The 16,621-nt window shown below is 51.2% G+C and overlaps 1 protein-coding gene across 1 annotated transcript in view; it reads left to right on the top strand.

The window, feature by feature from the left end:
• Positions 1-16,340, top strand: part of LOC133357147 (insulin receptor substrate 1-B-like) — a 55,790-nt gene extending 39,450 nt beyond the window's left edge. The window contains exon 4 of the mRNA XM_061574957.1: positions 12,338-16,340. Within this exon, the coding sequence (XP_061430941.1) occupies positions 12,338-12,342 (5 nt within the window). The 3' untranslated portion in view covers positions 12,343-16,340. The remainder of the gene's footprint in view (positions 1-12,337) is intronic.
• The last annotated feature ends 281 nt before the right edge of the window (positions 16,341-16,621 follow it).

The raw sequence follows: 16,621 nt of genomic DNA, 5'->3' as shown, positions 1-16,621 counted from the left end.
GCCTACACGGTGGAGTGGAGTTTGAGAGCTCTTCTCTGTCGTGTGTGAGTTTTCTCAACCGAACTCTGGTTTTCTTTCACAACGTGACAAATGAAAATAAATACTTCCCCGAATCAAAATCTGTATTTATCCTGGAGGAAATCTGAGAGCTATGAAGCTCTTTTTCAAAGATGCCCACTGGTCACCACATCCCAAGTGGGATTCTGTTGGATGTGAGTTTTTTTAAATTGAAGCGAACGCTCTTCAAAGCAAACATTTAAATTGCCACGTCAGAGCGATTCGTAATTATTTTTTCGGGGGTGGGGGTAGGTGGGTTAGGTTGTGTAAAAATGTGTCGTAAACACTCTTACACCCGACAGGCCAATAATGAAAGTGTCGCTTGAATTAAACGCGCCAAATGTATCATTGCTTGAGCAGCACCACCGCCGTTGTTGTTGGAGAAGAATCTCACAATGTTTCGCTGGAGATTGCATCTAGCGTCATCGAGTTGTAAACAGGGAGCTCACATGTGAGCAAATGTTAAATCTGAGGAGCTCAGATCCTCTTAACCTGAGGATAGAGGAAAGTTCACGCCACATTTTTAACACGACCTGACCCCTTAAACAAAATGTCGTGAAAGTCTACGTGTAAAAGAAACAATTGGCCATGTCGCCGTCGGTTTATCGGCCTCAGTTTCTGAAGCCGGTCAGGACGGTGGGGGCCCGGCTCGCGGTGGCCTTCAGAAGGGCTGTGAAGTGCAATTTAACCCGGGGACGTATCTTGAACCGCACGAGTCACCTTAGGTCGCGTAAGTGTCGCCGTCTCCTTACTCGAGTGTTCCAGGAATGCCACTCAAAATGTCTCGTCATTAGGACAACGTGGAAAAGGTGCAGCGCTTGCGTCGAGTGCTGCTCCCCTCAAGGGACGCCGCCGTCTTCTCCTGCACGAGGCAACGACGCCTCAACTGCACCACGGCCGCCCCGCCGAAGGTCGCACGGCGGCCGTGAAGCGCCCTTGGCTCCCGACGGGTCCCATCTGTGACCCCCGGGACGTTTCGCTGCTTTGAGAATGCCTTATCGGTGGAAGATCGGCTGATTGTTGGCCCCTTGCACCGATCCACCCTCTGGGATGTTCAACTGTGGGAAAAACAGAACCCCTGTGCTGCTGCCGCCACTGCTTGGGATGTGGCAGGTGTGGGCGGTAGTTGTGCGGCACGTGCCCGGACGCCACGCGGTGTGGGAGCTACGGAGCGCATGGTCTCCCGCTCTGTCATAATGCTTGGCAAGCTCACCGTCTTAATTTTTTGTCGTCACGGTCATCATCTTAATTTATAACGAATAACCAGTAGGAGGCTTTGCTCGCTTTATTATCGCCTTTAGCATCACACTCCGTGAGACGCGGACTCAAACTTTATTTTTACAGTTAGTGGGGCCCAGTTGAGCTACGCTGTAAAAAGGACAGCACAGGACGAGTGGCAGTGATGGCAGTTACAGGACATCGCAAGTAGGAGGGAACGTGCACATTACTTTGTTCGCTAAACGAACTGTGATGTTCGTGAACAAAGTGGATGTCTTGCAAATGAGATGTTCCATCTCAAGGGATTTCTGGCCAATATATTTTTTTAAATATTATATGTGTATGTATATTTTAAAGTTTTTTTTGCATGAGAGTTAAACCGTTTTAGAACATGGGAACCGATGAAATGTAAAACATTTAGGGGTGACCCTTCGAGTAAAACCGCTCAAAATCTGGGCTTCTCACATTTTTGGGTCAAAGACGATGCCACGGCGCAGGATGCGGTTGACTACGTATGGTGCGAAAGAAGTTCAGCGTAAATACGGAGAGACTTAAGAGGGAGATGGGGGGATACGGTGGAACGAGACGTGAGCACGGTGGATGTGTTCAGAGAAGAGGCAGGGAATAGATGCACACGTGACAGAAAATCTGAGCAGCTGACCCCCCCACGCACTAATTAATTTTCATATCGATGGGCCAGCGCAGAACTTTTAGTCGTACGAATGTATTTACAAGGCAGCAGACATCGCGGCTGTCGCGATTCTCACCTGAAGACGATGGCTTGTGTTGCTATCGAAACGTCGTGATTTATTTTGTTTTATTTCTACCTACGTGACTTACCGAAAGAACCAAAGATTAAGAGTATAACATTTGATTATCCACTAGTTTCAAGTGGTTCTCACAAAAATTCACTGTTGTGGTGCCACATAGAGAAATTGTAACCGCTCAGGTTATGCCACCTGGGGTGGTACAAGTGAAGCATCTGATCATGGACTACAATGGCCCTTCGCTTAGAAGAATGAGAGTTTAAGAGTCTTTCGATCACAGGATTATTCACTTGTTCATAAAATACGCGTCAAAATGTTGACTGAAGGGTAGTGGTACCGCAGTGGTTACACGCACTGCACTACGAACCTGGCGAGTCGGCAGTTGATTCCTCACCCCTGGCTAGCGTCGGTGGCAAGTGATGTCTGAACCGCTGCCGGGACTCTCTTCACCAATCCCTCGCTCAGCAGCTTGGTGGAGTACGGTCAAAGAACCCTCGCCACTGACACGGCATTCATTCAGCAGTGGATTGGCGACCCTTTAACACGCGATAGCTTCGACGGGAATAGAGATATCTTGGGTGCTGTGGCATGGCAACCGATTTATCGTCAGAAGGCTGCGAGTTCAAATGCCGATTGGTAGTAAGCTCAATCCATCATCCCTCCGTTGTTGATAAAATCAATAGTGCTTAGTACTCCTGCTGTGACGGACGTCTTTGGTGGTTGGTGGAACGTGACGTTTGGTTCCTCCCGTAGAGATGTGGGGGAGCGCTTCGCAGCAACACTGGCCATTCTGTTGCGCCATGCGGCAGTCCGTGCTTTTCCGGCTGAATTGATGGATTTAAGGTGAAATTAAAAGAAAAACGGAATGTGCGCGGGCGTGGGGTGCCTCGGTAGCGAGATGTTATCTGTCTCGTCTGGTATGCAGGAGGTCGTGGATTCGATCCCGACCCTGACGCCTGCTGTATATTTGGAGTTTGCGTGTTCTCTCTCTTTCCCCGCGATCGCGTAGATTTTTCTCCGGGTCCCCGGGCTTTTCCCCTTCACATTTATAATCAACGTGCGTTTAGAGTATTGGCCCGCTGTACATTTCCACGTGATAAGCCACTTCGTGTGGCTATCATGTGTGATAGCCAGGACGCTTATGAAAAAGAGCTATATCGCTCCGTGGGCATTACCTCGGTTAAAATAAAAAAAAGTTTAGTTTAAGCGGCGTTCTGGTACACCATGTGGCCCTGGCACGTCGTGAGATAATCTCACCGTTTCCCCACGAGGGTCCGGTAATGGGTCGTGTCGCAAAGTGCCGTGTTTATTTTCTACGTGAACATTTAGACACGGTAAACATCAAACGGCAAAGCGAGCAAAGCGTTCTCCCGACTCGTCAACATCCCTCTCCCATCGTCGTCTCGTTTACTCACGGGTCCCCCTTGCGACCTTGCTCGAGTCGGGAAACATTACCGCTCATCATCCGTTACACCTTCGATAGTGCCGATTGTTGCTGGCCGTTTGCCGATTTTGGGACCTTTGGGCTCTATGCTTAGCAACTGTCATGAAAGGAATCCTGAGTGATTGCACAGGCATCAACGTTCGTTTTAACACGTAGGCTTTCGCGACCAATATCCATAATAGAGGGTTTTTTTTGGGTTAGATCGCGAAACGTCGTACTGAAATTGTAAATGCTGTGGCTTGGCTCTCCAACACACCGGTTAGTGCTGTACTAGTGACGAATTGGACACGTTCTGTTTACGTGACAACCCTTACTAGTTGGCTGTGTCGGCTGGTGGCGGGTTTAACGACACATTTATATTTACGCGATCTCACCAAAAAAAAAACTCTATCATGAACAATGTTCTATTTTTCTAATATGGCTCTCAGGAATGAGATACGTTTTTAAAAAATGTTTTTGAACCTCTACCACCCCACAATATCACCCAAGTTATCACCGAAACGATCAGGCTTGGCGGCGAGTCCCCCCCTAGCTTCTGAAGAGTGGCCGGCGGTAGGCGGACGCCCCCACATAGCCCCCCCCTCCCACGCCGCCGCTTCTACCGCGAGCCGTGACCCTGCTTGGCTCGTGGTGGGTTCACGCGAGGCGCGTGTCCCCGTGTCACCCTTCCCTACGCCGGGCGTGGGCGGCGACAAAGCACGCAGCCGCTCTCGCCGGCTGCGAGAGAGAGAGGAGGAGGAGGAGGGTGCGTTTGTGCGCGCGCGTGTGCTCTTGTGTGCGTGCGCGTGCGTGCGTGCGCGTGCGAGGACAAATAGTTAAAGTGCTCCTCGAAAGATAACTGCCTCTTGAAGATTTTCGTGAGGTGCCTGCCCGCCTGACCACCAGAGGTACAAGGCTTGTATTTTTTTTATCCGGGTCAAAGCTGGGCTTGCGCGGAGTAGAAACTGCGATCGCGCATGGATGAGACTGCTTGATTCGGGGAGTTCGTCGATGGCCGTGTCGGCGGTTTGCGTCCTACGTGGCTGTCGGAGACCATCGCAATCGCGTGTTTGCCAAGTTTATATTTCCAGTGATGAGTTTATGCAAAAACACAGCGTACATATCACATTTGTGGCAGGGAAACTCATTATAGAACATCACAGATCCCCTTCTAATTTTAGGAAAAAGGGGTCCTGTTGTACACACTCCAGAAGTAGTTTTGTGAAGTTACCTTTTCGTGTTCCCCAACTGACGTTTTGATTGATTTGGGTGCCGGGAATATGTCACGCATTGACTACAACTGCAAACTTTGGACGCACGTCGTGATAGAATTTCAAATAATGTTCTGCCTTCATCTATTCCTTCATAAAAATACCCCTACCTATAACTTCACCTGTATTCCTGCCCAAAAACCATGGCGTCAAAATGTCGACCCTTAACCTGCATAGGCTCGAGATGCCTTGTAACCCTATTACATCATCACGAAATCGCACGAAGAAGCCCCAGCAAAATGTACGATGGTGGATTGCACTCTCTCCCTCGTGACGGATTGTGGGAGCATTGCACCCATCTGCAAGGCTGCCCACGAAAACAAACGCCACTGGAAAAAAAAAAACATCGCTCCAGAAATCCGACAGACAGGCCGAACACGTGCGCACAAGTAAATCTGCAGCAAAAACAGACCCGTCTATTTATAACTTCGTAATTCTGTTGATTATTATCATCATCATCACTCGTGACATCTGTGTCATGAAGTCACCAACCATGGGATATTCCGAATTCCCGCCTCGCAAGACCCGATACCGGCCCAAGTCGTCCCAGGCTCATTGCCACGGCTCGGAAAGCCCACGTGGCAAGGCTGGCGTTTTCAGCCAGTTCACCGCCCACCCCCCCATTGGGCACCCGTCGACCGCACGGACAAAATTCGCGCAGCTTGAGCGCCATTGCTCGACGGAGCCCCGCGACTCACGCGAATCGGTGGCGTCTGGGGTGGGTTTTTTTTGGTTGACAACCCGGGCCCGATGGCAATCCACAGAACGCCTTGTCAAGCGGCACACTCGCACTTCGGCGGCCGTGGCTTCTTGGGACTTGGCCAGCAGGAGCTCGGCCCGGGGGGGGGGCGGGGAACGTGCGACGTCTGTTTCGATGTGCATACGTTAAACTTCTTTTGCAGTGTACGTAGCCAACCCGTGCCGATCGTAGGTGCGGGGGGAATGACAACGCTGTTTACGTGGTTGTAATTGCGCCCTTTTCTTCTTGCGCTAACTCACGAGTTTGACGGTGCGGTCCGGGGCTGGTGGTCGATGCAGCCCTTCAGCCCTCCGGAAGTGATACGATTATTAACGCTCTGTGGCTATTCTATGGAAAGACTCGCCCCTCCGATAGGAATGTGGAATGTCCACCGTTGGGTGAGGACTGTAGATATTAACTTGATGCATGTGAAACGGCGCCCTCGACGTCACGTGGGACGCGCTCTAACTCCACCGCGCCGGTCAGCGCCGACTGGTGAACGGAGGTTTCCCAGCACTGATACCTGTCGACCAACTGAAGTCCAGTTAGCCATGCCCGAGAGTTAAACTCAAGAGACCAGGTTCACGGTGCAGTGACGTAACCGCTGTGCCACCACTCCTCTTACAGCTAACTACGAGTCTACTGCTGCCGAGGTTAGCGCGGTCTGTGCCGCTTGGCTGTGTGACGCGTCGTAGGGTTGCGCCGCGATGCGTTGTCCGGCATGGCGTCCGACGTTTGGCTCCTCGTGCTGAGAGCTTCGTCAGGATTCTGAACAAATTCCCAGGTGGCGGTTCTCTAAATGCGTGGCATTTCTAAAGCTCGGAGGAGGAGGAGGAAGAGTTTGCAGTGCCAGCTGTCACGCATTTGTATTCGGACGGGCTCGCCAGTGAGCAATGGCGCGTCACCGTCACCTAATGTACACAACGCATGTGCGCGCAGACACGTGCATATTAAAACACACTTTGGAGACGGCGCACGAGAGAGAGAGAGAGCCGCGTGTTCGATTAGCGTCTTTACTCAGCAGCCTTGCCACCGGTGAGATCCAGCTGCCACACCACGTCTGTGACAGCAGATGTTTGCACTACGTACGCAGATATAGAGAGATGGGTGTATACCGTACAGCGTATGCATCGCGCATTTCGAGAACATACGCGGGTCGAAGAGATCTTTCAAACCGCGACGAAAGGCCGCTGGTGGGCTCGGCTCGCTGAGGCAGCAGAACGAGCCGCTAGAAGGGACGATGGCCGGTGGTCCAGAATAGCGACGGGAGTTGAAGCCAACGACTGGGACGCGTCCGAGGGCACGTCCAGAAAAGGAGGCGGAGCGCTGCAATCCTCTGGGAGCGATCTGTTCACGTCGCGTGATGACAGCAGTGGCTTGGGGAGGCCTTCATCCAGCAGTAGGTTGACCACGGCTGATGACGGTCACACGTACTCGCCATCGTTAAGGCTGCCAGGTAGTCTCTGGTGGTCACTACGCAAAGGCGTCAGCTGCCGATGTCTAACGATTCCCCGGGGATAAAAAAAAAAACTGTGAATCGTGAAGCGATGCTTTGATTCGTAATTGTTTTTTTGGGTCAGATCGCCGTGTGACTAGAACGCTTCGTCCACCCTCCTCAACCCGACACGGCCAATCAAAAAAAAGTCACGCGATGAACCATACGTGCCGATTTAATTAAAATGATTCCCTTGAACAATTTGGTACAATTGTTCAACTCGTGTGGATCGCTCTCCTAACACCACACTGGCGGTGGTGCTGAAGCCGTAATTAATTGTCACGTTTGTTCATCACGTGACGACTTTATTAAATGGCTGTGTCGGGTGGAGGAGGGTGGACAAGACACATTTTGCTCGCACGGCGATCCTACCTAAAAATCTATTATGAATCGTAACATATTTTGGGAAGGCACGCACACACACACACACTTGTTAAATAGATTATTAGTTTTGCCCCATTTTTTACATCTCGTTTACTTTCGCTTCTCACGCTTTAACCGCCTCTCATTTGTGTCGTCTTGTCCGTACATTATTTGCATGACGTGTAAAAATCAATACTCGCAACGAACCATTCGACGCACGCGCCGTGAGCGTAGCAATCAATTTGTTACGTGCCGAACTAAGAGATGCCTGAATATGGGACGCTACGGACCACAACAAGACCGTGTGGAATGTCCAGTCGGTGCTTTTGATCAGGTGAAAGTTGCGTTGAAACGTTATAGCGGAGGCAAGAGAGGACCTGGGTTCCTTGTTTACAAAGGGGGCGGGGTGTCGTTTACAATTTCTCTGCAAGGATAGTACAATAATTTGCTCATTTAAGCTTTAGATCAGGAGGTCAAACAGTCAATACCATGTGGACCGGCTCCAGTGGCAAGAGGGGATTGCTGAAACACCTCGCCATCCAATATCCGCCGTAATAAAACTGGTTAGACACAAGATAAAAGAGAATCAATTTACAGTGAGAGGGTGGGGGATTGGCATCAAAATACGTCTCTCTCACGCAAAGAGAAATATCTCCCGTTTAGGAGTACATGCTGCCTGAGCAAGTGCCTTTAGCGGATACCTATTTGGCCCGCTCTCGCATGCAAGCATGTGTACCCAAGACTTAATAGTGTAATCATAATAATCGTCGTCTCCTTTGTTTACCACAGAAAGCCTCGCCGAGTCGCAAGACTCTCCTTGAGGAAGAACCAGCGAGGGATATATGTCCAATCCCATTAATGAGTGGTTTGGCACAAGGGAATGCATTTGATTACCCCGAGGAAATCCACCGCATATGAAGGGGTAGTTACTTAAAAACTCCGCACGGATAGATTCAAAATCCATTGCTGTCCCCTGACAAGTCCTGGCACCTCGTAGCCACCTCGGAATCGAAGAGTACCGCTCCTGGTTTTCCTCGGCAGTCTCCGATCCAAGCGTTAGTCAGGCCGAGCCCTGCTTGTCTCCTGAGATCTGACGCGACCGGGCGCACTCGTGGTTATGTGTCGCAGGCAATGTTCTCACTCTGTGCTCATTTTAGGACGAGTCGATACAGAGGGGAGGCTCATGTCCAGTTGATATACCAAATGCCGCTTAGTGCTTTGCACTGCAGCCAGAAATTGAACACAGGCAGGCGGGGATTATATAGCAGTTGTGTGAGCCACCGTGACCTCGCTGGCTCACAGACACGTGCACACCCGTGTGAGCTCACACTACAACCCAGAAGCTACTAATCTGCGTTAATTTGACTTTAGTTCATTATTAATATTCAGACTTATACATTTTTGCATGGTAATTTACCACCGCAGCGGTAGTAAATTATGACAATTACTGCAAGCTAATTATGAATACCACGATGTACGTTATCGACCTCTCAGAAAATGGGCAATGAAATAATTTCCATTCTCGTCTTAAACTCGTGGCTGGTTAACCCCATCGCGGAGGTCTTTGGGTTGCGCCGTGCACGGATCGGCACGAAAGCCGACGTTTTGCTGCGCGTGCCGGGAGCTTGAGCTCGCTTCCGGGAGAAGCTCGCGGCACGCGGAGCGAAATGTTGGACGTCCTGCCGAGCAACACCCGACAGCGAACCCAACGCAAGCACTCGGGAGAGCGGGCGATCCGACATGGCATTGCTAGCAGCGGTAGAATCTTAACCCTTTCCCATTCCGATGACGTACGTGCACTTCGTCTCTTTCCCTTCCGATTCCGTCCCGATGACGGACGCGTGCTAAAATAAAAAAATAACTTCGTCGCTACCGAGGCACCGGCGAGGACACCCGCGTGAGGGCGCGCGGCCCACAGTTTGGCGCCGGCTATCGTAGTCGCTGCGCTTCTCCACGCTTCTCTGCGGTGAGCGCCGACGTCTTTAAAAACGGCGGCGCTGCTGCTACGCCTCTCTAAATAAAATGAACGCCAAGTCGCTCGCGCGCTCCGACATGCAGCGGTGAACGGGACACCACCCCCCACCCTGCAACTTGCAGACGTCTCGCAACGGGAAAGGGTTAACGTGCAACCAAATATCCGTTTCTGCTTCAGCTTAGCTAAGTGGAGGTCGCCCTGACGAGGTGGCTACGTGACCGAGGGTCGGCTTTATCTGTGACCCGTCACTGCCAGGCACCTGGGTTCTAATCCCCACCAAAAGCTCTAATGCTTTGTTGTGGGCCAGGTGGCTCGGAGGCTTAAAACTGTCAGCCTTATTGACCCAACACCGCTGAGAGCCTGAGTTCGACTCCTGTCTAGAAACATAGGAATATATCCAATTCCCAGTTGAATTTACGGTCACAACATTTGCTGTCACAAAAAAAAAATTACTTGATTTTAAACTTATTTTGGCTTTTCCTTTTGAGTAAGAGCAAATGTTTTGTGTAGGATTTTAAACGTAATGCGTAAAAAATCTGATCACTATTTCACAGCAAAGAACAGCCACGTCTAGCAACCCCTGGAGATCATGGGATTTGCGATTTCGAAACAAGACATCGGTGCACATGTGGCTTAAAGCAAATAAATAAAACATAAAAATCCACAGGAATATTAAACCGGATGGTTAGGCACCGCGCTGGCATGACGGCGCGATTCACGGCATCGTTGAGGGCCACCGGGAGCTGGCACGGTGCGTTAACACCTGCACGTGTTCCTGCACGCACACACGCACACAAACACTCGCACGCACGCACACTCGCACGCACGCACACTCGCACGCACGCACACTCGCACGCACACAAACACTCGCACACACACAAACACTCGCACACACACTCGCACACACACAAACACTCGCACGCACGCACACTCGCACGCACGCACATTCGCACACAACACTCGCACGTACACTCGCACACACACAAACACTCGCACGCACGCACACTCGCACGCACGCACACAAACACTCGCACGCACACTCGCACGCACGCACACTCGCACGCACACACGCATGATTGACATCCGCAATTGGACGAGTGTCAGCACGGTGCGACCCGCGGGTAACGACCGCCCGAGACGGGTCCCCCCACCGCCTCACCACGCTCGCTCTCTGTCCGCGCAGCAACCATCGCCTTCAACAAGGCGCGGCAATCCTCGCCAGGGGAGGGAGGTGGCGGGGGGGGGGATCGGCTCTGGTTAGGGGGCTGCGGGGGGTGCTGTGGGGGCCGAGCGTGAAAACAAACCCGACGCGGAGGAACAACGTGTCCGTGAAATCCATAATAGAGTTTGTTTTGTGGTGGGTTAGATCGCGATCTAACCCACTAAAAAACTCTATTATGGATGATATTGGTCGCGAAAGCCTACTACGTGCTAAGCTTCCGTGAAAGTTTTGGCGATTTGTTCACCAGCTCTGTTGAGAGTTGAGAACCCGTGCACGGCACGAATATTGTTCTTCGGTTTTTTGTGTTGCACTTTGTTTGTCTTCTAAGCCATCGGGAAAGGACAACAACAAAAACGCTACAATTGTGGATATTTGGAACATCACATTAATAAAAATACCAACTGTTAACAGTGCTGAAAATGCCCCCCTGTTGAAGACGCGCCGAGTCTCGGGACTTGTTTTCTCAGGAGGGTCGCGGCGTTGGGACGTTTGGCCAATAGCATTCGAATGAGTGTTTGGGATGCGTAAAAAAAATCGATTTCCCAGAGAAAACCCACGCATTCGAAGGGGTAACACTCAACACTCTGCATAGATACGTACTTTGTATCTCAATCCTACAGTACCTGTCATTCCACATTTTAGTTTCGTCCTTGATTTCTCAGGCCACCACCATCGGGGCTTTATCCTCTCACCACTTTACTGCCACGTCCGCGCCGCTGCCTTCCACCGTCTAAACCGGCGGCTAGTCGCAGCACCTCCGCCGCTCAAATCCGTCCCCGCGCGCTCGGCGCAAGCGATCCTCGCGATCCTAACAGGCCGCGTGGGCGCGTGGGCGCGCCACACACGCGCGCGCGCCTCGTGAAAAATCTCCCAAAATAGCTCGATAATGCCCCCCAAGGTCGCCGCTCTCATTGCGCGCGCCGCTGCCTCGGAGGGAGGATAAACAATTGAACTCGGCCGCTCGTGCGCTCGCACGCCCCCCGCCGCCAGCGTCAGAGGGGGGTCCCGGGCCGTGCGGAGCTGTGACGCGCGACGTGCGTAAGCGGTGGCGGTGGGAGGGGAGGGGGACGCTTGCGTAGTCGCGCCGCGTTGCAGAGCGTCGGCGGAGCGGCGGGCGCCGTTGCTGGCGTTGTTGTTGGCGTCGGGTGCAGATTAAGAGAGAGGATTGGACGGGGGGGGAGGGGGAGAGAGGACCCTCAGGTGGGCGTGGGCCGCCTAGCGCGGGTGCGGGGACGGCGCGGTTTATTTATTCGTCTGATTTTCCCGTGATTGTGCCGTTGGAGCGACGTGAAACGCCGTTCGCTCTCCGGCAGCGTGCGGCGCCACGGGGGAAGCGTTGGGCCGGTCTCTCTTGCGCCAACCCCCTGACAGGGACTCGCTCGTGCCGCGGCCACGCGCGGGGACAGCGGCGATTCACTCCGCAGTACCGTCGCGCTGACAAAGTCTTCACCAGCCATCGGTGGAAATTCCACGTTCCCTCGGCAGGGTCCAGCCTCTGTAGCGGCAAACCTCGTGACGACTTTTAACCAAAAGCGGGGTGATGCAGCCCCGTTAGCTGATCCTCATTTTACTCACTCTGGAGGAATGGCGATAATGACGACGATGTTGACGGGATGGCTGAACTTGCCTTTGTTGTGATCTGTGCTCGTGACTTGTTATCATGTACGTATGTAGAACTTCTTTCGCACTGCACGTTGCCAAAAGTGCTAATCAGGAGGTGCGGGAGGGAAAAAAACAAGCGGCAAACCGCGCCACCACCGCTGGACCGTGGCTAATAACGATGGCTCTGTCGTCTTTTCTCGTGCAGGTTAATGACGCACGGAGCCGCGAGCGTGGCACCACGATGGCCCGACGGGGGCTCTGGGACCAAGCCACCGGCCACCCCCCCCAACCCACCCATCCACCCCCCGCAGGCGGGAACCCTCAGGACCCACGACTACAGCTGCTGCTCCTGTCCGCATCTCAGGACTTGTCTTACCACGGCCGCCACCGCCGCCACCACCGCCGCCACCATCGCCACTATCGAAGCCGAGTTTCACGTGTGGTCCCCACCGTGAAATCCTCAAATCGTCCCCAAAACCATTTCGCCAACAAATGAAACACTGCTCCGCACGATGAGGCGATGCTCGTGGGGGTGAACGGCGTTTGTGCTGCGGGGCATTGTGGTAGATACCCACAGTGCCTTGCAAGCATCGTCCCAAGAGTGCACGTTACACGCAGCAGCATGATTCTGTTGTAGATTTTATCTCACGTGCACGCTCGCAACCCTCTTTTTATATATTTTTTTGGCGGAGGGGGTCGGGGGGATTTGTTGTTGTGTCAGAATTCAGAGAGTAATTCCATAGATTTAGCTAATTCTTGTTACGTGACGTCAGCTATTCCCGGAGTGCGTGTGCGAGAGCGTTAACGCGAAGTCGCTGGGTCGCAGCCTGCAGACGTTGTCACTAATAATAACAATTCATTTAAATTCATAATAATAACAAATTATTTAAATTAATAAAGCGCCCTTAAACAATCGCGCTAATAAAGTGCCACTGGACCTCACTTTGCTGTCACTCGCAAAATACAGCCACAAGCAACGGATCATTGAGCAGACAAAAGCTAAATTTATAAGCAACTTGAATGGTCACCACCGCCACCTGTTGGAGTAGACTTTCTACAGTTTACACTTTGGATGCACAAAGTCTGGCCCGTGCGGTGAGTGTGGTGTGTAGTGTACGCTGATGGGACTGTGCGTTGGTCTGTAGGGTAATAGGCTGACCGATTTGGCATGGTGGTACAGAACGGATCACTTTTCTGCGTTGGACCGCATGAAGGGTTATTTTTGCGGACCACGCGATACGTCGTCGGAGCTGCGTGGCCGTGCAGCGTTGGGACGAAGTAAGCTGCGGGAACCTGTAGGGCAGCGCAACGCAGTTGCATGCCGCACACAAATTCCTGGCGACCCATCTCTTTCTGGATCCTGGCCACGCACAGCGTCACGTGGAAGAACACCAGCTCCGCTCAGACGATAGCGGCCAGATAAGGCGCTGGCCACACACCCCTTGTGCGCCACGCCGGCTTTAATAGCTACTTGCTAATGGTGGCTTAATAGGTACGTACTATAGCATTGCTTCCTTTGGATTGTCAGTCGGAACGGAGGGGGGGGCGGGGATTGGACATCGCGGTGTGTCGGGGCTGTGTGGTGCACGCACTGCGGTGTGTGCGGTGCGCGCGCGGTGCCGTGACCAGTCTGAGATCACCTGACTCGCTGCTCCTGCAGCTTTGAGCAACACAGCTGCTCCGTGCACCGTGCTGCACATGCACGTGCCGAGCGGGGTTCAATAACATTTCCAGTGCAGGAGTCTTAAGTTAAAGTAATGATATTCGAGGTGTTTCGGCGATATTTATAAGCGATGCTGCTCCCAACTGGGGTGGCAAGTGGGATTCGAATTATGTTATCTTATTAAGCTGCAGAATTATATATACATGGCTGATTGAATTTGAGGTCAATATCATTGTTAACTGGTGATGATGATTAATAAGATCCCATCCACTAGACACGTGGGGATGCTTACGGACGCTCGGACCAATGGCATTATGTGCTTTGATTGTTTATTATTGATTTTACAACAATTGACACTGAACTATTTAGTTTTTTTTAATATAAAACAGCTTCTTAGTGCTAGGTTATGTAGCTTTTAAATTAAAACTATTAAGGTCTGTAAACCAGTTTTTTTTTTCAATTGTAATGTTGAATATGCCAGTATTTATTATTTTAAGTGATAATATATTGTCAACCCGTTTTTATTTATGAACGATTGCTCATGTAGACGGGACACCCCCGCATATCGGGCTGCACCCCGTAGGCAGGGTGGACGGGCGTGCGTGCGGTACATTTGTGGTCAGTCCCAGCAGTTTACAAGCACTGTCGTCTATTTAAACCACGTAGAAGTCCATTGAGATTAAATTGTTCTTTTCAAGGGACTTGGTTAATTGTGTCTATATGGCCTTGGGAGGGGAAGACCTTAAAAGCCAGATGGTAGTAGGGATGTTGTTACTGTAAACAGCAGCAAGAGGCTGGGGGTTTGTAAACGTTGCCGTGTGATCGGGCAAGAGGAAGGGAGGGAACGTCGTGGCAAGGTGCATTGGCACCAAACGTGGTACTGGCCATAATGACCTCCTGCCATTGTGGCTTTCTTCTGTTCTCTTATCCTGCGGTCCCGATTTTAATTTTGCGAGCAACTTCACACCCCACCGTTAGCGAGGACTTTGCCGCGGCGTTTCGGCGAGCGGGCGGCCTCGCGTCGGGCTCCGTGTGCAAAGCGCCAGTGCGGCGAGTACGTCGACGAGCAAGTAGAAGAGGAGTACAATCTGCAACGCATTTCACGCGAGCCGTAGGGCAGGGCGTGGGTGTGTTCGCCCTTCGTCAGGAGATCGTTTTGTCTGCACCTCACCGCTGGGCTGGACGAGCCAGCCAAGTTCATTGATTCTGCCTTGGTACCAATAACCCACGTGTGGTCTTAAACAGCCTTATTGTCGGATTTCGTTGGAACGATCGAATAAATAAAGAAAAATATATATAGAGAGAGTATAAACAATATATATATACTGAATACAAATGTAAAACTAGTAATGACCCACCACACCCCTTCCGTTTAAATTAATATTTTCACCCTAATTGCACCTGCGGTGGCTTACATATATAGAGTAAATTTTATATAGTTGCTATACCAGTACTTGTTTCTAAATGGAAATAGAAATGTGACGTTTTGTGAAAGGGAAGGCATAGAAATTCTGAAACTCCGTGGGTGTGCAGAGTGTATGACACGTAGCTTGCTAAATTGCTAGAATGTGAACCAACCATCACTTCGACATATCAATGCACATCGACACCGGTAGAGACGCGCGTGCGCATCACGGCCATTCGCATACCCCAAAAATAACGCGCACGACCGTGCGACTCATCGCGATATTCGGTACGACGGTCTGCTGTTGCCAGACCTCCAATTCACCGATTGACCCCAGCTGAAAGCATAAAGCCCCCCCCCAGCCACCCCTCTCCTCCGCCTCGACGTGCTGAGCGGTCAGGGTGAGGCCACGAACCAAGCCACCTTGGCTTCGCGAAGGGCCAGGGAGTTTGGGTGAATCCACCAAGACGTGTCACAGGGGGGGGGGGGGGCTTTCTGCGGCTGTTGCTGGCCGCGTTACTGAACGTGGAGATTTCGGTGCAGAATGTTGGGAAGTCCTGGCCAAGGCCGCACCACAGGGAAAGGGGTGGGAAGGAGTTGTCCCGTTGGCTGTAGAATACTGTACAACACTTCTTTTTAGTAAACAGCTGCTGTACCAATCCGTTTCCTGAATACGGTATTTGTAAAACTAACTTATTGCTGAGAGAGTCAATGTATAATGAATTATATAGAGTCCGTATTTTTTATGTACATAGATGTGGTTTCCAGGAGTTGGGAACGGGTTGGGGAGGGGGGGGATTATTTTATTTAAGGCATTTATTGAGCAGAAACTTTCTTGGACACTGAAAATTATAATGTTGCAACGTTTCCTACTGCTGCAGAAATAGAGTTTAAAATATTATAATGATGTCGAAGTATATTTAATTAAACTATTAGCACTGACAGGCTGAATGATGTAATTTAACAGCGCGTGCCTGTGTGTCTTCCTGTATATATATTGTAAGTAGCATAAGCTTGATTGATCTGCAGGTTGACTGCGGTGGATCGTACGTTCTGTTCGCTGGTGAGTTTTGGGCTAAAGTATGTACAGTCAAGAACTAGGCATGTTATCAAACAATAAAACGCATTTCCAATGCAATACATCCGTCTGTGGACATCTTTGTTTCCGCGACCAATATCCATAATCGAAGGTTTTTTGGGTGAGATCGCGCAAATAAATTGAATGTCTTTAAACCTGCCACCACCCGACACAGCCAACTCGTAAGGCTTGTCACGTAAACAGAACAGCCAGATTTGGCTGTCGCCTGATGAAGCTACTTGTAATTACTGGCGAAACGTCGTACTCAGATTGTAACTGTTGTGGCTTGGCTCTCCAACACACCGGTTAGTGCTGTACTAGTGACGAATTGGCCACGTTCTGT

This window comes from Lethenteron reissneri, chromosome 57 (assembly GCF_015708825.2).
Source record: "Lethenteron reissneri isolate LAM-NWPU_2019-01 chromosome 57, ASM1570882v1, whole genome shotgun sequence".
In the NCBI taxonomy this organism is placed as follows: Eukaryota; Metazoa; Chordata; class Hyperoartia; order Petromyzontiformes; family Petromyzontidae; genus Lethenteron; species Lethenteron reissneri.
The sequence above is the reverse complement of the archived record's forward strand: the minus strand, read 5'-3'. Positions and strand labels throughout refer to the sequence as shown.